General features: G+C 47.6%; 1 protein-coding gene and 1 long non-coding RNA gene across 2 annotated transcripts; both read right to left on the bottom strand.

Moving 5' to 3' along the window:
* Window positions 1–407: 407 nt before the first annotated feature.
* On the bottom strand, window positions 408–2863 carry LOC135977514 (uncharacterized). The gene is made up of 3 exons (XR_010594979.1): window positions 2687–2863; window positions 1562–1705; window positions 408–772 (listed from the first exon to the last, which is right to left on the bottom strand). It is a non-coding gene; the product is annotated as an uncharacterized LOC135977514 (long non-coding RNA).
* A 10473-nt stretch (window positions 2864–13336) lies between these two features.
* Window positions 13337–23877, bottom strand: LOC135977494 (antigen WC1.1-like). Its single transcript, XM_065578774.1, has 4 exons — window positions 23560–23877; window positions 23166–23480; window positions 14643–14951; window positions 13337–14071 (listed from the first exon to the last, which is right to left on the bottom strand). The coding sequence occupies exons 1-4, from the start codon at window positions 23768–23770 to the stop codon at window positions 13977–13979; spliced, it is 930 nt and encodes a 309-aa protein (XP_065434846.1). The 5' UTR covers window positions 23771–23877; the 3' UTR covers window positions 13337–13976.
* Between the last annotated feature and the right edge of the window lie 2314 nt (window positions 23878–26191).

Below are 26191 nucleotides of genomic sequence, written 5' to 3'. Positions count from 1 at the left end.
TCGCTAATGGGGAATTCTTTTCTTCATTTTTTTAATTTCAGGTGTGAATTACCCAGGGGGAATTTCCCATTTATCTCCTTGGATTCAATGAACGTTTCAAATCTGAATTTGCTTTTAGGAACAACCATGTTGCTCACTGCAGAATGGTCTCTTGCTGGTGTCACACTTTTACCAAATGCCTGATACAACATTCAGTGTAAACCACCCCACCCCCTTCAAACAGCCGACCATACCAGAGGTGGCCCATCCTTGTCTCTTGGTTTGTTCAATCTCAGCCTCTCCCTGTGATGAGCCCTGGAAACTGCACAATTCATCGGGCAAGAAAAACTTACACTACGGGGAAGACTTTCAGAAAGGATTTAATAAGAAAAAGGCACAAATTGAACCTGAAGAAATTACAGGGATAAAAAAGCAGGAAACTTCCATCCTGGCCAATCAATGGGAAGTTACACAGAGGAAATTTGTGAACCTTTTCCCACTCGCATTTGAATTTCCTGCATCTTCACACAAATTCTATAGAAACCCCTGCTTTGTCTATCTACCAGGCAGGAACTGTCTTTGGGCATCATGCCAGAGGGAGCATTTCTCAGAGAAAGAGGCAAAGCTTTTACATCATCCCAAGGTTATTTGGTCCAATCACATTGTTCTGATACTGATCCCCCAGAGTCACCATGTCCCACGTCATCATAACTTGGGTCTCCAGGAGGCAGGAACAGGGTTTCTTTCTCTGTCACAGAGACACCTTCATTCCTTAGCGAGTGCAGACTCCAGCCTAAAATACAAAGGGAGACACATACAGTCAGTGGATCCATTTTATGGCTACATAGCAAGGGTGGAGTGCACTCTCTGGTATGGGTTAGAAAATGTTCCCTCTTCGTTCTTCTCATTGGGTCCATGACAAATTTTAATCCATCATCTCTGTACATATTCTGGAAGTAAAATCCTTGGTTTCCAGACCATTTACAGTTGCCAAGTGAGAACTATATTCACCTGTCACTTCATGTACAAAACCCAATCACTTCCAGGAAGTAGCTGTTCCTTAAGGGCATTGTATAATTCACTCTGTGCTAATCACAAACATAAGCACGTTGTTCTTATCAAGTACTAAGTAATGCACATTTGATTGCCACTCCATTTCCTATGGCGTGGCTGGTGGTGTCTCTGCTCATGACACAATGGGGAAGGGAGATGTTGGCCAAGGATAATGGGCAAAGCCTGACTTTTACAGGAAGTGTCACGGGCTCTTTAAAATTTACACATCAGTAACAGGACTTTGGTTTATAAGATTCTGTCCAAAAGATACACGCACAGTAAACTGGTGGGAATCCAGTAATCCAGGGTGTGGCAGCCACACAAGGATTTGAATTTAGAGATTGAGGGACCTTTCTGCTTTTCCTGTCCCCACTGCAAGCACTGAAGCCTCTGCTTTGAGGGAAAGAAGAGAAGAGAGAAGGAGAGTTTTTTTCCACAGGGATTGGGTTGGTCAGGTTTGTTCCTTTGCTGTGTAATGCACATTTCCACCCATCCCATTCTGTAGAGAAACTGTGAAGTGCAAACTCACCTGTCTGTGAATCCCTGTTCCTGTCACTCACCCCAGGGCCTTCCTCATCATTCTGCCCCAAACTAGGGTCATCTTCAGGGTCAGACATTTCTCTGGCATCATCATAACCAGCCCCTGGGACATCTCCAGGCAGGGCAGGGGCATCTGACATGAAGATGTGAAGTAATTAAGAGAATATTCACAGTGAAGACAGAATTAAACTACATGCTGCAGATGCACCAGCCTCACTGGTCTCTGGGGATCTCTCAGCACTTCCACCCTCATGGTGGTAAGAGAAGCCCTCCTCTGGAACCCTCAGATTGAGGGGATTTACAGATCATTGATTTGATACATTTCAATAGCTGGTTGTGAGGATCCTAGAGCTCCCAGATGACAAGAGAGACGGGGAGTTGTAGAAAGAGGTGACCGGGATCTAGTCCAGAGGGATTGCTCCACAAGGTATTTGGTTACAATAATTACAAATGTAAATGACTTGGAATTGTCTAGAGTTTGTTCCTGGCTTCCTAAATTTGATAATATTTTAAAATGTCTTTTCAATGTGTTCTCCTGATAAGGTTTACCCCATAAACTGCCATCAGTCTCCAATGCACTGACACCACTAGGAGCTGAGCCAGCTAATACGGGTCAGAAATGGGACTTTGGGTGTAAAATCTCTATGTCCCCCACCCCCCACACCCTCCCGTCACAGTGTGTCTGACACAGATGTATATAAGCTGCCATAGCTGCATGTCAGGAAAGGCTGGCAGGGAACATTGCTCCTATGTAAAGGTCTCTCCTTCGATGCTCCCTCTTTACAACTAGTGAGTAACCTTGGTGCTCATGGCAGTGAGGGTCACAGGGCAGTGATCTGAGCCAAGCACCGTGTGGGCAGCTCCTGAGTAAACTGCTCCTTCCGTCCCCGCAATGGGCCTCTGTCATGACCTAGGGCACCACACTCTTCCCTACCCCTGGGATTCCACACAGCTCTTGTAATGCACCTGGTCAGTGCCCCCAGCGTTACGCCAGTAGACAATACTGGTGGGTGAACTTCCTGGTTTTCTTAACAAACCACTATTGTCCTACTGGAAATACAGTTATTTTTTCGTCAGGGTGACGTTGCTTCCAGGGGGTGGATTCACTGCTCACCTCGGCCGTCTGGAGTCTGGGGGACGTCGTTCAAGGCAGGCTCCTCCACATTATCATAATCCAGCTGAGAACCCCCCAGGGAAGCTCCCTCTGGAACAGCAAACACCACACTCAGCCCATGGCACCAGCAGCGTCTCTTCAGCACAGGTGACCCTTATAACTAGAGTTGTGTATCATGGCACGTGTGAGGGGAAGTCACAGGGGCCCATGGTGAGAAGGGCACAAGCCAGAGAACTACAGTGAAACAGGAGTCCCAGAAATAACTAGGGGTCAATCCTGTCCCTGCAGGATGCAACAGCAGTTCTTGTATGAGTTTCAGTGGGAGCAGGATCTGGGCTTGTGCTGAGATAACAGGTTGGGACACGGGCGCTGCCAGGCCAGAGCCGGCCTGTGTGAATCCAGCTGATCTCTGCAGACAGGTTTGAGTTTTCCTGTTACCCTGGGGAGGGGGAACCTCCCCTCTGCAGGAATTAAAGCTCCCGCTGGGAGGTCACTGGCCTGTTCCTTTGTGAGCTCCTGCTCTCCACTAGCCCCTCAGGCAGCCCAGGGCTCAGCTTGGCAGCGCTCCAGCTTCTCAGCAGAACTGGCTCATCTGCTCAGTGTCTCCTCCCCCAGCCACAGGCTAAACTCCCACAGGGCCCAAATCATGGACTCCCTTGAGAGCAGCTAGGGTAGAAATGCCGCCCTGTTTATAATTAGAGATGGGCCCAGGCCAGGAAATTCAGATCCAGGGTTTTGCTTCAGCTTGTTATAGCGACAGGTGTCAGCTGCAAAACTGACATCAGGAGCTGGGGTCAGAATCTGCAAATCCCCCCACCAAAAATGTTCTGGTGGGTTCGGATCAGTGAGTTGGGCTGAGCCCATCTGTAATTATAACACAGGACAATCTTCTCATCTCTCTCAGAGGTTAGAGACGAGCCCTGCTGGGCACTGACGCCTTCCACCCAAAGCGACTGACCCGTCTCCTCCAGCTCCTCACCTGGGGAGGTCACTGGGAGCCACTCCCAGGGATGTGTGCTCAGGAGATGGTCACATGTTCCCATCCTGAGATTCTGACAGAAATCCTGTTCAATGGGATTACACCCAACTGTGTAAAATGGGAACCGTGTGAGGGGAAATGGCTGCAACTGCAGGACGCGTCATAGATATTTTGTTCTCTGTCCAGATTTGGGTCTCTCGGCCCAAGTCTGCCCCTCCCCCGTTACCTTGTTCTGATCCAGGATCGTTTTCCCCCTCGCTGTCCCCGGTGTAATACTGCAGCTTCATCACAGAGTCATCTGAATAGGAGACTGGAGAGACAAGAACCAGAAATTCATCACTGTGAGAACAGCTGAACTGTGGGACTGGAACACATCCGGGGCCAGGAGCAGGATTTCCAGTCTCAGTCTATTCCTTCGTCTACAGGAGATGGTGACTCACAGCGACTCTGAGCGGTGAGAAGCTGACACAGACTCCCCAAGAGAAATCTCCATGTTATTGTGGTAAATGTGACTGAGGGGATGCTACAATCTGACCTGAAAGATGCTGGGGTGAGTGAAGGGCACATCTCTGGGTGCTGGTCCAGGGAAGTTCCACAATGGTTCTGGCCTCCTCAGCCACAGGGGGGACTCCTCCTTCTTAAGGGAAATACCCGCCTCCCCCCTGAATCAGTCAATCAGCTCTCTGGGGTGTTTCCAGATTAGGCCAAGACAGGCCCAAGCAGAATCTGTGATTCCCTGTAACCATCTTAAGCTTTCATGGGTGAATACCCACTTTGTCAGATGGATTTCCACTCCATACAACTAAATGCAGTGCCTTGCATGGTGTCAAGTATCAGAGGGGTAGCAGTGTTAGTCTGGATCTGTAAAAAGCGACAAAGAGTCCTGTGGCACCTTATAGACTAACAGAAGTATTGGAGCATAAGCTTTCATGGGTGAATACCCACTTTGTCATAGTAATATATCTCGTTGACTTCAGATGTGCCACAATCTTCTATTTGACTTTTGTTGCCAGTAACTGTATGATTTCATTTTGAATTGTTTTTCCAAGGTAGTGGTGTGTGTACATTTCTTGGGTGGTGACTCTTCTTAGATGCTCCTGGAGTACAGCATCAAACTCAGCCATCAGCTCCACAATTTGAAGGAAGTTTCCATTGTTTGGCACATACAGCTGATCTGAAGTGCCACGCAGTGCTAGGTTTTGGGTAACAAGCATTCTCACAATGGCAATGAGCCTTTTCAGAATATTTTGCTAGTAAAGAGACTCTGATGCAATCTTCTCTTGATGCTGATCACCTATGGTGGCCTTTAACCTTAGTCTCATCTCAAGCTCTTTCCACTATGGAATGCTCTCTGGTGATTTGCTGTCTTCTCATGGCATGCCAGATTTCTAGCCAGATTTTTCCAGTCCTTTGTTCCTGTAGAACCCAATGTGGCTGGAACATTAGACTGGAAGAGTCTGCAAGAAAAACAGAATGCAGCATTCTGGGGTTTTGAGTACATAAGCCATGGCCTCTCCACTTTGTCACCATTGGGGATTTCACGCCAGTAATGTGTTGGATGGAAACTTCTACTTTCATTGTCTTTGGGGAACATGAAGTTTTTCACTTGCTGTGGCCCATGCAGTACAAGGAAGTCCCTCAGGCTACTGCTCAAGTGGGTGCACAGTCCTGGATCATCTAGACTTAAGGAACTAAACTCAGCAGCAGCTGTTTCTTGCGCCTCCACCACACTCTTCTCTGATCTACACTTTTCTTCAGGAATGTGCATGGTTACATCCATTTGAGATGGAGATATGGATGCTGCAGTAGCTGCCAGGCTACAGGCTACTCTGGCTAACTGGAAGATCAGGCATCTCCTCACCACTCACATCCTCACTGGGGCTGGAAGGCTCACCGTGAACATTTGTGTCTATGTATCTCAGGAGAGCTCCTTCCTGCTTAGCTAGAAAAGCTTCCTTTGCTTTCTTTCTTTTTCTGAATGCTGCCCCAGAGGGGCGTTTTCTTCTTTCACTCATGACTGCTGTTCTGTGCCAGCTATAGTGGCTCTCAACACTCAATTGAAGGGGACAAATAAGCAGGCTGGTAGCAGGGCCTGAGTGAGGGAAGATATCAGCGTCTTAAGGGCCTAACTGTCTTTTACTACTTCAGTTGACTGCCTGTTTTCCTCAAGTGGGTTCAGGGAAGCAGCAGGAAACAGGAAGCTCCCTGAGAAGCTGGTGTTAATCAGTCCAGGCTCCTGGGGGTGCTAGAGATGTACATAAGAGGCTCCTCCTCCTCTCTCTCCCTGCAGCTCCTGCTGCTTTCTGTTATTCCCTCTCACCTTTTCTTCTGCCTGCCTGTTATGTCTCTTGTGCCCTCCTTCCTCCAGCACAGCACTCCACCATCTCTGTGCATCTGGAGCAGAGAGAAGACATATGCACCAGCCACATATGCAATTTTCTACACTCTGGGTCCTAGTGGTGCCTCCCCATAGTCCAGTGGCTGCGGTGGGAGGAGGGCACAGAACATCCCCTGCTCCAATGCTCCGGAGTAGTTTTCAAATGATAGTTTAGTCTGGCCCCAGTCAGTCGCTTTCCTGACCCCTCTCTGGTTATACTCCAAGGCTTCAGGATGGGCAGATAGGATATTAACTCTCCCTAGAATTGGGACTCACAGTGTATGGTGGGAAGGAAGCCCGTCTCCATCAGTCTATATGAGTAATTGCTGGTCTCATCACAGACCCAGCTATCACAGCTAGAGCTTGGCAAAAAAACAAGATGGTTTGGTTCTCTGGCCATTGGGGAAAAAAAACAAAATAATTCCAAGATGGTTTTGAGTTGAGCCAAAAATGATGTTGGAAAATTTTTGGCAAATGAAAAAGTAAAAAAAAAGTTTAATGTTGACTGAAACCATTTGGTGTTCTTTTAGACACTAGTTAATTTTTGTTTGTTTGTTTTTATAGATAAAATTAAAGGAAATTTCTAATGGAAAAGTACTATCAAATTGAAGAAAACAAAATGTTTTCTTTAGAAAGTGTTGAAATGATATGAATTGTTGTGTGTGTGTTTGGAACAATTGGGTGAAATTGACAGGAATTTGTGAAATGTTTCAGTGTCTCTGAATCTGCATTTTTCACCAAAACATTTTGTAATGAAGACTTGTGCCCAGTTCCAATGACAAGCTCACAGGGCTGAAGCTGCAGTGATTTAACTCTGGGTCAGGGCCCCAGATGGAAAGGGCGTTAGATAGCTGCTCCCTGTTAAGAGTGAGACACACAGACCTGAGCGACTGAACATCTCCTGCTTCTCTCTCATCAGGTTATAATCAATCTCCTCGTACACGGCCTCAGAGAAGGGATCCAAGGGTCTTCTGGAACCTGAAAACAAAGGGCAGGGTTTGTACAGGGTCATTGAAACCAGAGATAGGAAACCCTATGGGATCATCCAGCCCCTCCCCCCGGGGCACAGTGCGAGCCTGAACCCTACAGCACATTCCCACTGCTGGAATTGAAATGAGCCAGGTGACAGGGTTTCTTTCCACAACAGCTCTTTGATGATGGTTCCCAGGGCTAGTTCGCTGTCTGGAAGCTTCCTCACATTCATCTTAAATGTTCCCTTTTTAATCTCATCCCATTATTCCGGGCTATTTCCCTTTGGAGCAGTTTAAATAATTATTACCCTATGATGCTGTTTATCAGCAAAATGGTGATAACATCTTTTTTTTTTAAATTGAGTTTAAGGCCAGAAGGGACCATTAGAAAATCTAGTCTGACCTCCTGTATAACAGGGGCCACTGCATTTCACCCAGATACCCCTAGGTTTGAACCTAAAGATGCCCTTAGACTAAAGCATTTCAGTCTCAGAAGAATAAACTCTTGTGTGCCACGGGCAGAAAGCAGGAGTGACGAAGGTACCACCAATGCCCAAGGCCCCTGCAATGGCAGGGAACTGACTAGGTGAGAGATGCCTAGATCAGGGGTCGGCAACCTTTCAGAAGTGGTGTGCTGAGTCTTCATTTATACACTCTAAATTGAGGCTTCGCGTGCCGGTAATACATTTTAACATTTTAGAAGGCGATCCATGCTCCATGCTTCAGAGGAAGATGAAAATCCTCCAAGGTCCCTTTTTGCCAATCTGACCTGGGGGAAAATTCCTTCCTGACCCCAAATCTGACAATCAGTTTAAACCTGAGCATGTGGAAAAGAGACACGCCAGACAGATATCTTAGCAAGAGGTATCTCTGAACCACCTCAGAGGACTGGTCCAGACCATCCAGTGTCACAGCTCCCTCTGTAGCTAATGTCTGATGCTTCAGAAAAGGGCAAGAAACAAAGCAAATCAAAACAAAACACAAATATGGGGGCTTCCCAGAATTCCTTCCTGACCCCTGCAGGCGACTGGCTGAAGCCCTGAACTATGAGGTCTGATTATAGTCATTGTCTTACTGCAAAGTAGTGAATGTTACGTGTATGTTGATGGCGATCCCGTTCTCTACCTTCTTTCCAAGGAGCTGCTAGCTAATGTATGTACAGTGTTTTATAGAAGTAAAATCCCCTACAAGTGCCAGCTTTCAGTACAATACAGTATAATGCTCCTTTCCTGCACTTCTCCTTCCTAAGATTGTCTTTTCTACTGGATCACTCTCTTCACAACTATTTACCACAGCTTGATTCCAATACACTTTTTTCCTGACAATATTTCCAATTTCTCTAGGTTCCTTTTCCATGATGTCTCTACTCATGATATTCAGAACCCCGCCCTGTGACAGATATTGCAGTCCCAGGCAGTATCTTTTGGAATCACTGTATTAAATCTATGAATGGTTTATATTCTTCTGCATTTGGGAGGGGTACCACAGCTCCTTCAGGAAGAAAAAACAGTGGGGGTTGGTGGCTGGGTGGGGGGGAGGCATGATTAAGGTGAATCACTGAGACTGTAACAACTCCAGAAAGGTAACACCCTTCAAGGTGATTTACACAGACTGGTTCAAACTGGGTTACCAGAGCCCAAGAGACAAAGAAAGGCTTCTGGTATGAAAGGCTGAGTTTAAACAGACTCAGGGCCTTCATTTTGATTCAGCAAATGGGCAGGACCTTCTGACCATGGGGATCCCAAAACTGAATCATTGGACAGATGGTGGTCTACCAGGTTGCTGAGAGAGAGCTGGCTGGTAACTTGTGACTGCTGGCAAATCACTGCTCATAGCCCTTGGGGAGAAAGCACAGCATGGGGGCTGGCTTGTGGGCAGACTGGTTTGCTGGGGGTATCACAGTGGAAGGCAGGGGGCTGTGCAGTATTAAAAAACCCTGGCCACAAGGAGGTGGGACAGGGGGTTCCCACCCAGAGACAAGTGATGGATGGATACCGGAGTAGGAACTCCTGGAATGGATTACTGGAGGGTGGGGGGGATACAGATGCAGCTTCTCTGAAACTGTGACGCTCCCTAGCTAGTATCATCACCAGATTTCATGGCTGGGCTGTTCAATTGCCAAACAGTTAATAAAATAGTAAATGAGAGAGGAGTTACCAGACACCCCCGACCACCCCATGCAGCCCGGTATCACCCCTCACCCTGATACCCTGCAGCCCCCCTGCTATTGCAGAGGCATTTCACACAGTGACACCAATAAGGACCCACCTCTGCGCTGTGCCCTGGCACTTCGCACCTGCACCCCGAGGATGATTAAGACCAGGCAGAGCAGGGCCCCCAGGATAATGCAGATGACCACAGGCACCGTGACTCTCCCACTGTCGGTCGAAGGGCGGCGCGGAGGAGCTGGATGGAAATGAACAGGCAAAAGGGAGAGATTATCCTGTGAGAGTTGGGGGGCGGGGCAGGGAGCTCCCCAGTTACTCATTGTAGGAAACAGGACAGCAGGGTAATGGGCTGGGACACAGTCTCTGCTCCATGGGGGCAGCTCACAGGTTGCTGTTTAAATCATGGGCTCTGCCCTGTCAGCTGGAGTCAGAAGACAAGAATCCTCTGGCTCAGCAGGGCCTACAGCTCCCACCTGGGTGTCATTCGCCCTCAGATGTCACAGGCCATGGAAAGGAGCTCCTTCCCTCAGGCTGCAGCTTGCAGCTCCTCCTCTGTGACCCAGCACCAGGGAAATTTAACCCTTGATGGGACGAGGGGGATGCTTTACCTGGGGTATTTGGAGAATCTGTCCTCTCTGTCACACCTGCAAAGGGAAAGGGAGAGAGTTGGAGTCTGGAGCGAGGTTGAGGTGATGTGTTTGTTCCTGGGGGGAACCTCACCTCTGAGAGTCCCTGGTTGTCTCCAGCTGTCACCTCCACAAACTCCCTCACAGCAGCACAGGGCCTGTTTGTTAGTGATTTAGGGCCCAAGTCCCTTGTGCTCTGTGCGGTGATGAGCACACGAGTAACAAACCAGCACACTGGGTCTGTGATGGATGCAGGGTTATGTGGGCTGATGTCTGAGCCAATCTGACTCCACAAAGGTTCCACCCCACAGCATCCATGATGCTCCTAGGGTGACCAGATCGCAAGAGTGAAATATCAGAACACATTGGGCGAGCGGGGCGGGGCGGGGGGAGGAGGGAGAGGACGACAACGACAGACACAGGTGCACAGAGCCATGAGAGGGGGCCCTAGGAAGCTGCGAGAGGGGTTGTATGGCCCCTGCTGCAGCCCGCACCACAAGCCACAGGGCAAGGACACCTATTGAATTCAATGAGAATTTTGCGTGTGAATTGATGTACCTAGTTCTGAGATTATAAAGCCAGAAGGGATCCGGTGATCACCTGGTCTGGTATAGCACAGACATAGAACTTTCCCAAAATAATTCCTAGAGGATAGTTTTTAGAAAAAGCTTTTAGAAAAACACCATGACCCTTAGTATATTGTTAATCCTTAATTACTCTCACCATTGAAAAGGTATGGCTTATATCCAGTCTGAATTTGTCTAGCTGCAACTTCCAACCGTTGGATCATGCTCTACCTTTCTCTGCTAGACTGAAGTGCCCATTATTAACTATTTGTTCCCCATGTAGATACTTACAGTCTATAACCAAGTCACTTCTTAACCTTCTTTTTGTTAAGCTAAATAGATTGAGGTCCTTCAGTCGATCACTATAAGACATGTTTTATAATCCTTTAATCAGTCTTGTGACTCTTCTCTGAACACTCTCCAATTTATCAATATCCGTCTTAAATTGTGCACCCCAGAACTGGACACAGTATTCCAGCAGTGGTTGCACCAGTGCCAAATACAGAGATAAAATAACCTCTCTACTCCTGCTTGAGAGTCCCCTATTTAGGCAGCTGGTCACCCTATTTCTGTATGCATTTCCCCAGGTTTTGTTGTAAAAATCAAAACTGAACTGCCCCAGAAATTCTGGCATGTGGAATCATCATGAAACTCGCATGGCTCCAACCCCGCCGATGAACCTTTAGATCCACTGCACAGACTTCTGCCACTTGAGTTAATGGAGTAAGTGATGGCAGAGGCAGTAGGTTGTCATCCTATATGTGATAGATCAGTTCTATAGGGGGATGAGACACTTTTTGCCACTGGGTTTCACAGATATCTGCTGACAGAAGAAGAACTGTGAAACTCAGGAATCCTGGGTCTATTCCAGGCTCCTGAACGGAGTGGTCTCTAGTAGTCAAAGACCCTTCTTCCCCGTCCCCTCAAGTCTATGTCTATCCTATTGCTGTCTAACCAGCCCCAGCTCCTCATCTGATTTCAACTGCCCCCCACTACCACTCTGGATTCCTTGTCCCAGTTTCCTGGTCCTGTCTCACTCTCTTCTCTCCCCGCCCCCATCCCTCAGATGGGATGTCCGTTCCAGACTGGCAAAATTATAAGGCTTCCCAACATTTCAACACTTCCCATTCTAAATTTTCGGTTGCTTAACTATAGGCTAGCTCTGCCTACAACAAAGCATATTCAGAACCTCTGATTAAAGGGATTATAAGTGTAGCAACCTCCATCATAGCTAGTCACCAAAGATTGAACCTGAGCCATCCAGACTTAAAAGCATGAGCTTCTACTACTTGAGTTCAAGATATAACTCCCTTAGCTGGTAGCTATACAGTTATCCTCTAAAAATCCACCAGAGGAGGGCACAAAACACATGTTGGAGAGTGAATTACAAAAGTGCCAAATATTATTATTAGACCTGCAATACTTTTCACAATGAACATCAGCGGGGGATAAACTGGGAGTTTAAGAATATTTGGAAAACAATTTTAGAATAACATTCAGTGCTGTGGTTTAAAAGAAAAAAAAACTGTTAAAACTCATAACTTAGCAGTATTCAATATTTGGAAAAAAAAAAACTTCTAGGAGCTATGGGATACAAGTTAAGAATGTTGAAACAGCAAGATGTTATGCTTAGTTACCACTTGGGCAAGGCGGCCTGCTATGTAATACTTGCAAGATTTCACTGTAATGTTTTACAATATATAGCAGCGCAATGCTGATTCCATTGATATTGTTGAGCAATTCATGCTGATTTTATTTCAGCCCACATCTTAATAGTTTTGAATACTATAGATCACTATTTTCAGCTCAGTTGGTCTGAACATGCAGAGCTTTAAAACTGTTATGCTCTAAACTGTATATTAACTACAGTTTTATAAACCTGCATGTCAGAGAACTGTGTGCCACTACTACTAGACAGTGCCACAAGGCAATTCAGTGTGAATCACAGAAATGTAAGACTGGAAGGGACATCAACAGGTCATCTAGTCAAACTGCTGCACTGAGGCAGGACTGAGTAATAACAACACTAGACCATCCTTGACAGGTGTTTGTCTAACCTCTTAAAAAACTCCAATGACTGTTATTCCATAACCTCTCTAGGTAATTTGCCCAGTGCTTAACTAACTTTACAGTTAGGAAGTTTTTCCTAATGTCTAACCTAAATCTCCCTTGCTACAATTTAAGCCCATTGCTTCTTTTTCCTGCATGTCCTGAGTGGGACGGGTGTGGGTCCAGGCAGTGGGATTCGGGGGAGGGAGGTCGAGGAAGTCAGTGGGTGTGTGGGGATGGACCAGGGGAAGCAGGGTGGAGGAACTGAGGGGGGCAGGACTGGGACTGGGGAAGTCGGGGGTGCTGAGGGGGATGGGACAGGACTGGGATGGGGGGAGTAGGGTAGGGACTGAGGGGAGCATGAATGGGACAGGGTAGAGAGAGCTGTGTAGAGTGGGGCGGGGCGGAGGAGACAATGGGGCGGGGCTGGGCTGGGGAGGATCAGGGGGTTGGGGAGCGGGACAGGGTCTGGAGGGGATGAGACAGAGGGGAGCAGGACTGGAATGGGGGGAAGGTGAGGGGTGGGACAGCAGGGGGAGCGATGGGGGTGGGATGACGGGAGAGGCTGAAGAAGAGATTTGAGGTAGGGCAAGGCTGAGGGCAGTGGGTTGGGGGGAGCAGGGGGACTGTGGGGGAGGCTGTTGGAACGGGGGCAGGGACTGAGGGCAGTGGGTTCGGGGTGGGAGGTACAGGGGGGACTGCGGGGGAGGCTGAGGGAACAGGGTTAGGGTGGGGGCTGAGGGCAGTGGGTCGGGTCTACACTGGCACCTCTCAGCATTGCTGTGCCGGGTGGCAGACCTGCGCCAGCGCTACCCTGGTGTTGGAAGAGTCCTCAGTGCAGATTTCATGACACAGACCCTCCTCATCACTTCAAACCTGGCGCTGCTCTGGTCAGTCGCTAGGCTCTTGTCACTTTCAAACCCATGCAGGATATCTGGCTCTTTTTCAGTTCTCAGGTTAAGAAAAGCCTCTGCATTTTGTGAGGGCTTCAGCATTCACTTTCCTACTTGACAAACTGTCTGCCTGACACATTGCTCCCAGGGCATTCATCTTTATTCATTATCGGCAGGTCCATCAGATTAACGAGCAACACAGGGGGAAGCAACACAATGGTGTCAAGGAGTGGGTGGGCTGATCCATCCTCCTCCCTGAAAATTACAGCATGTAGCAGAAACATCTCCTGTCACTCACCTGAACAATTCACGGCAGCATCTTCCTTATGATCACAGTTGCTCTCACCCCAGGGCTTGGCAGGACAGTCCCAGAGAGATGACTCTGTCCCTCTGCAGTTCAATGTCTCCACCCAGATGGAACCAGTCCCCTCACCGAATGCAGCCTCGCCCGGGGCAGATACAGCAGATCCACAGCCCAGTTGTTTACACACAACGTTAGCATCCGCCATGTCCCAGGAATCATCACAAACTGTTCCCCAGGAGCCACGGTACCAAACCTCCACTCTCCCCGAGCATCTGTCCTTTCCTCTCACGATGCGTAACTTCTCCCGGTCTGGAAATGCAGAAACCTCACATGTTACTGAGACAACTGGGAAAGTCCTCAGGGACCAAGAGGGAGACAGTGAGAAGCAGAGATACCTGTGCAGCTCGTAGAGTTCGGGCATTCAGGGTTCTGAGTTGGTTTTGCTTTTTTTCCTATGGAGAGAAAAAGCTGAAGTGAATGCACTGGGTTGTGTGTGTGATGTGGGAGTAGAATTTATCTGTATTTTCAATCCCTAATTTCAGCACTGTATGAACTGAAATGTGAACTCTGGGTCATTTCATACCAAATTAATTTGCTATTCAGCTATTACTGAGACACACAGGCCAACATACACACAGACTTGTGGGGGATTCCAGTCTTGAAGCGAACTGCACAGCCTGGGCCCATCTCTGATTGTTCATCCCAAAAGGATTAATAACCACAGAGCTGCCTAATGATGGTCTATAGGGAGAGGCTTTTCTTCGCTCTCACACTACCTTAGCGCACTGTGTAACACGGGTCTCTGTTATAATTAATTGATTAACTTCCATGTTTGTTGTTAATCCGAGAAATGCTTATTTATATAAAAGACTGTGAAAATATGTTTGCATCTTGTGTTAAGAATTTACATCTGCCTACACTGAGATGTGAACAACAACAAGTTCTATCCTAACCCTTCATTTAATTGAACACATCACATATATGCATGTGTGCACGTGCACATGCTGGTAGTTTCAGAATTACCAGTGCAAGAAATATGGGTCTCTTCTGCTCGGTTATCACATGACTTTGGATTCCATTGGTCTGATGGGCACTGCCAGAGGGAGCTGTGCTGCTCACTGCATGCAACGTGGTCCAGCCATGTGGGACCCTTTCCATATTCAGATCCTCCTTCAATATATCCTCCGTCTCCACAGTTCAGCTGTTTGCATACAATTGCTGCAGTGACTCCAGACATCTGATTGGAGCAAACACTGCCCCACGTCCCATTGTAGAAAACCTCCAGCCGCCCAGCACAGTCACTGTCGCTCACCAGCCTCAGATCTGTGAATTCTAGAAGCAAATGCACAAAAAGGGAATTTAAATCATTTGATTCTGAAATGAACTGGGGTGTGAAGAGTGAAATCCCAGCGATTGCTAACAATCCTGTGCATCATTCTGCAGAAGCAACTGCTAGAGAACCACTCCAAGAATGAGATTCTCTTTTAGACACCACAGGCCCCTTAGAAATACAATGGGCATCTCTGGAAGGCCACCATTTACCAGCAGCTACATACAGATTGTAATAGATAAAGGTCAAGAAGGATTCTGACATTGGCACGCCAGACGCCAGCTCTTGCCCAGGCTGCAGGCCTTAGCTGAGAACTGACAATCTCGTAGCTGGAGACCAGACCAGGTCACTTTTGCTCAGAACAGATATTGGTGTTTTAAGAATGTATTTTGTGCTTAAACTCTACAAAATGGTGGTTAGTTGCTGCAGGCATTAATCTCACTTGTAATGTCTGTTGTCCATGATACAAGAAAATATGTAAGTTTTGCTTTATAACTGAAAATGCTGGCTCTGAACTTGTGAACTCAGGCACAGGAATCATCCCCCGCCCCCCATCCATCCCCAAGGACTATCAAAATCAGATGGGCCATCAAGGATCATCACAATATAAAGGATTAGTTAATGGCCTTATCGCACCCATGGAGCAGTACATGCAGATGGCCTCGTCCCATCGCTTTGAAGGCTGGAAGAGGAAAATAAAAATAGTATATATGAAGATGTTTCATCTTTTTGGCTGTTTGAACTATGACAGGGCTAGAGACACCAAACTGAAGCCAGAGACCCCAAGGGGTTACCCCTGGGTCAGCGCTGAAGGACATTTGGAATTGACAGATCACTACAACTCTGTCACTCCTAGGATGTAAATGGTAACTCATTTGTGTGTAGATGTTTGCTTGCTTTAACCTGTAAATAACCCTTTTATTTCTTTTTTTCCTAGTTAATAAACCTGTATATAGTTTATTACAGGATTGGCTACAGGCATTGTCTTTAATGTAAGATCCAGGGTACCAACTGGTCTGGGGTAAGTGACTGGTCTCTTGGGACTGGAGCAACCTGAATGTGATGTGATTTGTGGAGTAAATGATCAATTATAACTAAGTCCAGTTTGTCCGGGTGACAAGATTGACTGGAGAGTCTAAGGGGACTGTCTGTGACTCCATGGTAAGATAGATACAGTGATCCAGGACTAAGTTTCCTCTAAGCTGCACGGCCATGTGTCCGCACAGCAGGCTATCAAGGGCCGCATAGGCACTCAGCCACAGGGGCCTGGGCTGGAGAGGCACCTCTTTCCCAGCCCCGGAGTTGCTGTGGCCGGGGACTGGCGCCTCTCCCCTGGCCCCAGCCCTAGATCTGCCATGGCTGGGGAGAGGCATCTCTCTCCTGGCCACGGAGCTGCCGCATCGGGGAAAGAGGTACCTCTAGGGGCTGCTAACAGGAAGTTTCGCAAGGGAGTTCGGAAGGGGAGTGGGAAGGGGGCAAGGTTCACTTGCTGTTCTTTAAAACCTGTAAACTAAACTACATTCAAAACTTCTTGATTTAAACAAAATCCTTTCATTATCTAGATAGCTGCAGGAGACAATACAGGCAGAAGCCCAGCAGCAGAGTGCGGGCTACCCAGTTTATTGCACTGAGTGTAGCATGTATGATTACCTGCCCCGTGGGCGGGTGGCGTATGTGCATTCAATGCAAGGAGCTCCTGGCCCTCAGAGACCACGTACGGACTATGGAGGCCAGGGTGGCAGAACTGGAGGAGCTAAGGGAGGCAGAGGGGTGTTGATGAGGCTTTCCGGGACACTGTAGAATAGTCCCACCTCCGGTCAGACAGCCCCTGCGCTGTTGAGGAGGATGAAAAGCCCAGGGAAGCAGGGCAATCAACGGAAGCAGAGGGAAACCTTCCCATAGTTGGGACCGTCCTTCCAGATGGTATTAGGGTATCCTCTCGCACTGAGGATATCTCTCCCGGGGAGGGAACTCCAGTCATTAGAAAAAGGCAGGTGTTAGTAATAGGAGATTTGATCATTAGAAACATAGATAGCTGGGTTTGTGGTGACCGGGAGAACCATATGGTGACTTGCCAGCCTGGTGCGAAGGTTGCGGATCTCTAGGGGCATCTGGATAGACTTATGTATAGTGCTGGGGAGGCGCCGGAGGTCGTGGTAGATGTAGGTACCAATGACATAGGGAAGGGTAGGAGAGATATCCTGGAGGTCAAATTTAGGCTGCTAGGGAAGAGACTGAAATCCAGGACCTCTATGGTGGTTTCTCAGAAATGCTCCCAGTTCCACACGCAGGGCCAGGTAGGCAGGCAGAGCTTCAGAGTCTCAATGCATGGAAGAGATGATGGTGTAGAGAGGAGGGGTTCAGATTCATTAGGAACTGGGGAAACTTTTGGGATGGAGGGAGCCTATACAGGAGAGATGGGCTCCACTTAAACCAAAGTGGAACCAGACTGCTGGCTCTTAACATTAAAAAGGTTGTACAGCAGTTTTCAAACTAGGAGATGGGGGAAAGCCGACTGCTGCAGAGGAGCACGTGGATCGGACAGAGACTTTTCTTAGAGGAGAGTCTATTGATAGAGATTCTCTAGTTATTAGTCAGGAGGAGAGGATACAAGAGGATAATGTAAGGGCCAGATCAGATGAGAAACATTCACATAAAAAAGAATCTGACACATCATAAAGGGGCAGACAAATAAACAGTGGCAAGTTTTTAAAGTGCTTGTACACAAATGCTAGAAGTCTAAAAAATAAGATGGGTGAACTAGAGTGCCTTGTGATAAAGGAGGATATTGATATAATAGGCATCACGGAAACCTGGTGGACTGAGGCACTCAATGGGACACAATCATTCCAGGGTACAAAATATATCAGAAGGATAGAACAGGTCGTGCGGCGGGGGGGGGGGAGGGGGGAGGGGGAGTGGCACTATTTGTAAAAGAAAATGTAGAATCAAATGAAGTAAAAATCTTAAGTGAATCCACATGTTCCATAGAATGTCTATGGATAGTAATTCCATGCTCTAATAAGAATATAACATTAGGGATCTATTATCGACCACCTGACCAGGACAGTGATAGTGACGATGAAATGCTAAGGGAAATTAGAGAGGCTATCAAAATTAAGAACTCAATAATAGTGGGGGATTTCAATTATCCTCATATTGACTGGGAACATGTCACCTCAGGACGAAATGCAGAGACAAAATTTCTCAGTACTTTGAATGACTGCTTCTTGGAGCAGCTGGTTCGGGAACCCACAAGGGGAGAGGCAATTCTCGATTTAGTCCTGAGTAGAGCGCAGGAGCTGGTCTAAGAGGTAACTATAATAGGACCACTTGGAAATAGTGACCATAATATAATAACATTTAACATTCCTGTGGTGGGAAGAACATCTTGACAGCCAAACACTGTGGCATTTGTGGAACTATGCAAAAATGAAGGGGTTAGTTAAACAGAAATTAAAAGGTACAGTGACTAAAATGAAATCCCTGCAAGCTGCATGGACGCTTTTTAAAGACACCATAATAGAGGCCCAACTTCAATGTATACCCCAAATTAAGAAACACAGTTAAAGACCTAAAAAAGAGCAACCGTGACTTAACAGCCATGTAAAAGAAGCAGTGAGAGATAAAAAGGCATCTTTTAAAAAGTGGAAGTCAAATCCTAGTGAGGTAAATAGAAAGGAGCATAAACACTGCCAAATTAAGTGTAAAAATGTAATAAGAAAAGCCAAAGAGGAGTTTGAAGAACGGCTAGCCAAAAACTCAAAAGGTAATAACAAAATGTTTTTTAAGTACATCAGAAGCAGGAAGCCTGCTAAACAACCAGTGGGGCCCCTGGATGATCGAGATACAAAAGGAGCGCTTGAAGACGATAAAGTTATTGCGGAGAAACTAAATGGATTCTTTGCTTCAGTATTTGCGGCTGAGGACGTTAGAGAGATTCCCAAACCTGAGCCGTTTTTTGTAGGTGACAAATCTGAGGAACTGTCACAGATAGAAGAGTCACTAGAGGAGGTTTTGGAATTAATTGATAAACTTAACAGTAGCAAGTCACCGGGACTGTATGGCATTCACCCAAGAGTTCTGAAAGAACTCAAATGTGAAATTGTGGAACTATTAACTATGGTTTGTAACCTGTCCTTTAAATCGGCTTCTGTACCCAATGGCTGGAAGATAGCTAATGTAATGCCAATATTTAAAAAGGGCTCTAGAGATGATCCCGGCAATTACAGACCGGTAAGTCTAACGCCAGTACTGGGCAAATTAGTTGAAACAATAATAAAGAATAAAATTGTCAGACACATAGAAGAACCTAAATTGTTGGGCAAAAGTGAACATGGTTTCTGTAAAGGGAAATCATGTCTTACTAATCTATTAGAGTTCTTTGAAGGGGTCAACAAACATGTGGACAAGGGGGATCCAGTGGATATAGTGTACTTAGATTTCCAGAAAGCCTTTGACAAGGTCCCTCACCAAAGGCTCTTATGTAAATTAAGTTGTCATGGGATAAAAGGGAAGGTCGTTTCATGGATTGAGAACTGGTTAAAAGACAGGGTACAAACAGTAGGAATAAATAGTAAATTTTCAGAATGGAGAGGGGTAACTAGTGGTGTTCCCCAAGGGTCGTAGGACCAATCCTATTCAACTTATTCATAAATGATATGGAGAAAGGGATAAAAAGTGAGGTGGCAAAGTTTGCAGATGATACTAAACTGCTCAAGATAGTTAAGACCAAAGCAGACTGTGAAGAACTTCAAAAAGATCTCACAAAACTAAGTGATTGGGCAACAAAATGGCAAATGAAATTTAATGTGGATAAATGTAAAGTAATGCACATTGGAAAAAATAACCCCAACTATACATACAATACAATGGCTGCTAATTTAGCTACAACAAATCAGGAAAAAGATCTTGGAGCCATCATGGATAGTTCTCTGAAGACATCCACGCAGTGTGCAGAGGTGGTCAAAAAAGCAAACAGGATGTTAGGAATCATTAAAAAGGAGAGAGAGAATAAGACAGAGAATATATTATTGCCTGTAGCAGGGTGGTTACCCGCTCCTGCCCCGAGTGGTTTAAAGACAGCCCTGGGAGAGGGCTGGGGCAGGGGAAAATCTACTAGGCTGATTGGGGAAGCAGCCGCAGCTGGGCCACACCCTAAGCAGGCCTGAGCTGGCCCTATAAAGACAGGGAAGCCAGGGGTAGACACAGCCTCTCTCTCTCTGCATTCAGAGAGAGAAGGGCCTGGCTGCAGGGAGCTAGAGACAGGGTACCTGAGTGGAGCAGGCCTGGGGAAAGGCAGAGGAACTGGGGAACTCCAGCCTGGAATTCCCCAGGCTGCGGCCTAGCATTGGGCTAATAGTCACTGAGGGTTGCAGAGGGCAGCCCAGGGGTAGGCAAAAGCCGCAGGTCCAAACCCAACCTTGCCTGTGATGAGTGGCGTATACTGCAGTCTGCCCCAGGGAGTGGGGCTAGATGGTGACTGGCAGTAGCCATACACTGAGGCGAGGCGAGGTGGGGTTAGTGGGTGAGGGTTCCCCTGGGTGGGGAGACCCAGAGTGTGGGGGTACTGCCAGAGGGGCAGCACCCCAGCTAAAAGGGCATTGGAGTGCAGGGAGGGACACGGGGGCCAAGCAGTAGTGGATCACTGGCCTGCAGAGGGCGCTCCTGAGCTGGGATGAGCTAATTCCCATGGACAATCAGCAGGAGTCAACTCCCTTACATTGCCCTTATATAAATCGATGGTACGCCCACATCTTGACTACTGCTTACAAATGTGGTCTCCTCATCTCAAAAAAGATATATTGGCATTAGAAAAGGTTCAGAGAAGGGCAATTAAAATGATTAGGAGTTTGGAACAGGTCCCATATGAGGAGAGATTAAAGAGGCTAGGACTTTTCAGCTTGGAAAAGAGGAGACTAAGGGGGAATATGATAGAGGTATATAAAATCATGAGTGATGTGGAGAAAGTAGATAAGGAAAAGTTATTTACTTATTCCCATAATACAAGAACTAGGGGCCACCAAATGAAATTAATGGGCAACAGGTTTAAAACAAATAAAAGGAAGTTCTTCTTCACACATCGCCCAGTCGACTTGTGGAATTCCTTGTGGAAGGCTAGGACTATAACGGCATTTAAAAGAGAACTGGGTAAATTCATGGAGGTTAAGTCCATTAATGGCTATTAGCCAGGATGGGTAAGGAATGGTGTCCCTAGGCTCTGTTTGTCAGAGGGTGGAGATGGATGGCAGGAGAGAGATCACTTGATCACTACCTGTTAGGTTCACTCCCTCTGGGGCACCTGGCATTGGCCACTGTCGGTAGACAGGATACTGGGCTAGATGGACTTTTGGTCTGACCCAGTATGGCCATTCTTATGTTCTTATGTTCCCCTGGTCCCAGGCTGCTGCAGCAAGAGAGTGGGGGAGTCCTCTCTTCCTGCTGCAGCACCAGAGCAGCCTGCACCCTAAACCTTCATCCAGGACCCTACCCCACAGCCAACATCCCCAGCCAGAGACCTCACCCCCCGTACTCCAACACTCTGCCCCAAGCCCTAAGCCCCCTCCTGCACCATGAGGCCCTCATCCCCGGGCCCACCCCAGATTTCTAACCCCTAGCCAGAGCTCTCATCCCCCACACTCCAACCCTCTGCCCCAGCCCTGACCCTGTCCTTCACCATGAGCCCCTCATCCTCAGCCCCACCACAGAGCCCTCACCGCTAGCCAGAGCCCTCAGCCCCCACACTCCAACCCTCTGCCAAGCCCTGAGCCCCCTCATGACCCCAAAACCCTCATCCCCGGCCTCACTCCAGAGCCCACACCCCCAGCCAGAGCCCTCACCCCATGCACCACCACCCTCTGCCCCATCCCTGAGCCGCCTCCCACAGTCCAAACCCCTCAGCCCCACCGCACCACACATCACCTCTATACCGATGCACATAACATCATTCATTCCACACATGGATGTGAAAATTTAGAGGGAACATTGGTCCAGGAGTTCACATCTGTTACTGTCTTGGTTAAATCTACTTATAGACACACCACCAGTTTGGGGTATTGCCTTGTTTCTCACCATCTGCGCTGAGGTGGGCACTCAGTGCTGTGAGCCACTCAAAACAGGGTGATAGTTTGACCTTCTGTAAAACAGCTACATAAAGCCTAATAACTTGAGTCTGACTTAAGCATAGCTTCCAGAAAGGCATCCAGTCTAGACAGGAAGACTTTAAGATATGCAGAATGCACTATTTCCCTGGTAGGTTTCAGAGTAGCAGCCGTGTTAGTCTGTATCCGCAAAAAGAACAGGAGTACTTGTGGCACCTTAGAGACTAACAGATTTATTAGAGCATAAGCTTTCGTGGGCTGCATCCGAAGAAGTGGGCTGTAGCCCACGAAAGCTTATGCTCTAATACATTTGTTAGTCTCTAAGGTGACACAAGTACTCCTGTTCTTTTTGCATTTCCCTGGTAGTTTGTTCTGATGGTTAATCACCCTCCCTGTTAAAAACCTGGGCCTTATTTCTGATGTGAATTTGTCTGGTTTCAGCTTCCAGCCATCAACTCTTGTTCTGCCTTCCTCCATTAGATTAATGACCCCTTTAGTAAGTGTATGTTCTCCTTGTGACGGAACTTATGCACCGTAATTAAGTCACCTCTTGATCATTTTGATAAGCTAAACAGATTCAGCATCTTAAATCTCTCACCGTAAGGCTTTTATTCAAGCCTTCAGACCACTTTTGTGGCTCTTTCCTGCTCCCTCTCCAATTTTTGTGGACATCAGACCTGGACACAGTATCCAGTACCTGTCTCACTAGTGCCAACACAACAGTAACATTTAGTCCCCAATCCTATTCACTACTCCCCTGTTTATACATCCAAGGTTCGCATTAGCCCGTTTTGCCACACAGGGCACTGGGAGCTTATGTTCAGTTATTTCTCTACTAGGACCCTACATCCTTTTCAGTCGCTGGTTTCCATGATGCTGTGTTCTTCAAATACCTGAGACGCAGCATTCTAACATTAGGGAAATCTTGCAATATCTCCAATACCTCTGGGTAGGAGCTGAGGACTTTCTAATGGTGACCCTGGTAGGTAGTTACAAAAGGGAAAGGGAGGCAGAGACAGTCAGGGAAAGTATCATTCTCAGCGATCTCCTTAAACATCTGCTCCCTCCATTAAATCCCCTGGTAACACGGCTCAAAAGAGCATTCACAGAACAGACCTGAGCAGAGAACTCCCGCGTCCTCCTTGTGTCTGCAATTGTGCTGGCCCCAACTCCCGGAAGGACAGTCCCAGAGATTGGATTCGTTCCCAGTGCAGTTCACATCATCCAGCCAGATCTGCCCGGATCCTTGCCCATAATGAGCAGAGACAGTTGCATTGATGGCATGTCCACATCCCAGTTGTTTGCAAATGACATTGGAGTCTGACAGATCCCAGGAATCATCACAGACTGTCCCCCAGCTGCCATTGTAATAAATCTCCACTCTCCCGGCACAGCGACCTGTCCCATTCACCAGTCTGATCCGCCTGCTCCCTGCAGGGATAGATCCTAGCTGTTAATATGTATTTTCCTACTGAACAGAGAATGTTTGTGAGATTTGGAAATGAATCACCTGAGCAAACAACACCAACGTCCTCAGCAATTCCTGGCTGGGCTGCCTCAGACATGGATTTGTCACAGAGACTCAGACAAGTTTCATTTCCTGTACACTGGACACTTCTCAGCTCCACGGGGCCTGTTCCTCGCTCAGACTTAGCGGGGTTATAAGCTTTCTCAGCGACTCCGCACTGGAGTTCCCTGCACACCACGCTGGCATCATTCATGTCCCACTGGTCATCCAGCACTCTGCCCCACACACCACGGAGGGAAATCTCAACTCTCCCATCGCACCGGCTCTCTCCATTCAGCAGTCTGAGTGATTCAGAGCGACCTGGGCTCAGAGAGATGGGAAATACACTGAATAATACTCTCTGTTATACATTAGAAATAATACAGAAGGCACATGAAATTATGGACTGTTTCTCAATAAGAAGGTATAACCCAGTGATCAGAGTGTATCACAGTGTTAAAGGGAACAACCTCTGTCAGAAGACACTTATTCTTTTCACTCTATAAGTGGAAGGTGCTATAAGGATTGCAAACCTCTGAGCTTGACAGAAGGGCTTGCTAGCAGACCCTGTAAATGAGTGAGTGAGGGAATTCCTGCAGATTACTGATTGGGAAAATAGTCTCTGTGGGGGGTGGAATGGCTGCTGAGGTTTTTAGTCACTTTATCCAGTCTTAAATGCCTGGAAGCCAGTGAATAGTGTCTGAACAAGCACTTATCAGGTGGGTCGTGCATGGTTTAGGAAAGTTTGCCTTGAGGGAGTTTGGCCAATGGAAGAGCAGGGTTCATGGTGGTCAGGAACAGGTTATTGTTGGTAAGTTCCCTTAGTTCCCTCTGAACTTTGCTTGGTAGCTGGCAAATTTCTTGGTTCCCCTGGGTGTGCAGGAGCTCCCAGTGTGAGATAGTTCCTGGCACTGGTGGTTCTGACGGGAGCTGTCCCCTGAACTGTGATGTGATCTCTGAGCCCAACATAAGATTCCAGCTGATCAATTCACACCACACTAAGCAGGTTGTGTGTGGGGCGGGGAAGGGACATTCTCTGTTGGTGAATATTGTGACTTCCTTGGGATGTGAATTTCAGTCTTTGCGTGTGTCTCAGAATCAGTGAGTCCTACAGCAAGGTGGTAAGTTAGGAATTACTCACCGAGTTCAGATCCAGGTGCAGCCAGGAAAGACTGACAATGTTAAAAGACAAGCAGCAGAGTCAGTGCAGGGCACACCCACTGGCTGTGTCAGGTCCCGGTGCCGAGAGGAAAGGGACGCGGCTGAGCTGACGGACACTGAGCTAGGGTCAGGAAGGCTGGGTGGAGCTCGAGCCCCAGCGGGACCCCCCTTTACCCAAAGGGTAAACCTAGGGTGACCAGATGTCCCGATTTTATAGGGACTGTCTTGATATTTGTGGCTTTTTCTTATATAGGTGCCTATTACCTCCCACCACCTGTCCAATATTTCACATTTGCTATCTGGTTACCCTAAGCATGCCCCACAGCCTTTGTGCCCCGGGCAGCCTCAGCTTCGGGTGTCGACTGGAAGGGGTGTAGGGATGCAAGCTCCCTGTCTCTCCTGACCCCTCCCCAGGGCACTGGATCCCTCCTGCACCCCTCTCTTTGCCCCCCCCCCATCACTGCCCACCCCCAAAAGCTGGGGCCCACCCAGGTTTCCTGTCTTAGCTATGCTACTAGTGTAGTGTGAGGGTAGAGAGTAGATTTGGGGCTTTCCAAGGAGGCTCATGGATATAACTGGTACCACAGCCCCTCAGGAAGGCCAGATGGGATCATGGCAGATGGAGCTCGTACGGAAGGGACCAGGTGTTTTTTCCTTAGAAGGGATTCTCCTTCCAGCAACTGTAGGGAGAAATCAGCATCTTCATGTGCTGAGGAGTTCCCTCCGAGAACCAGGGGATGGGCTGGGTAGCTAGTTAGGAGAGGCAGGTCAGGGCTGCAGGGAATTCAGTTAGGAATGCAGGTAGCAGCATCTGTGAGAAGCAGGAGAACAGTGAGGTGAATTGTCCCCAAGGTACAAAGGTATCAGCTGTAAAGAGGAGAGTAGACATCTATTGAGAGTGCTGGGCAGGGCCCTATAGGCTTAGTTATGCTGTGTAATTGCATCAGTGACACTAGACTCTGTGGGAGACAGTTCTGGAAGCTACGTGTGCATTCTTACGGAGAAGGTTGAAATCCAGAGCTTCTGCCTCATTCACTTTAGAAACTGGAAGGCCTGAAGAGAATGAGCAGGGGAGCGCAGGAAGAACTAGGATGATCTTGTTAAGAGCAATGACTGTCATTCAGTAGAGCTCAGTTCTGCTCCTGCCTCTGCCACAGATTTCACAGGTGATGCTGAGCAGGTCTCTTAAGCCCATTTTTATGGGGTCTGATTTGCAGAAGTACTGAGCACTCACAACTGTCACTAGGGTCAAGACAAGATGTGGCTACTCAGCTCTTCTGCAATCAGGCAGTGGGGTCGGGTGGAACGAGCACAGGGCTCTGAGGCAAAACACTTTGGTTTATCCTGTCTCTGCTGCTAACTCACTGAGTAGCCTTGGGCAAGTCACTTTGCTTTTCTCTCGGTTTCACCATTTGTAAAGTGGAACTAATAATAATACTTACCCACCTGCTTCCCTGGAGTTTTGTGAGGGTTT

The sequence above is a fragment of the Chrysemys picta genome, unplaced genomic scaffold (genome assembly GCF_011386835.1).
Source record: "Chrysemys picta bellii isolate R12L10 unplaced genomic scaffold, ASM1138683v2 scaf1, whole genome shotgun sequence".
Taxonomy (NCBI): Eukaryota; Metazoa; Chordata; order Testudines; family Emydidae; genus Chrysemys; species Chrysemys picta.
Note: the sequence above shows the minus strand (reverse complement) of the source record. Positions and strands in the feature narration are given on the sequence as shown.

Bases quoted from the DNA above. Each gene is read 5' to 3' on its own strand.
- LOC135977494 (XM_065578774.1), bottom strand. From the start codon at position 23,770: ATGAATGATGCCAGCGTGGTGTGCAGGGAACTCCAGTGCGGAGTCGCT. The intron at 14,952-23,165 runs GTCTGTTCTGTG...ATTTGCTTCTAG, and splicing joins CGCGGGAGTTCTCTGCTCAG to AATTCACAGATCTGAGGCTG. The intron at 14,072-14,642 runs GTAATTCTGAAA...TTCTCTCCATAG, and splicing joins GACCCATATTTCTTGCACTG to GAAAAAAAGCAAAACCAACT.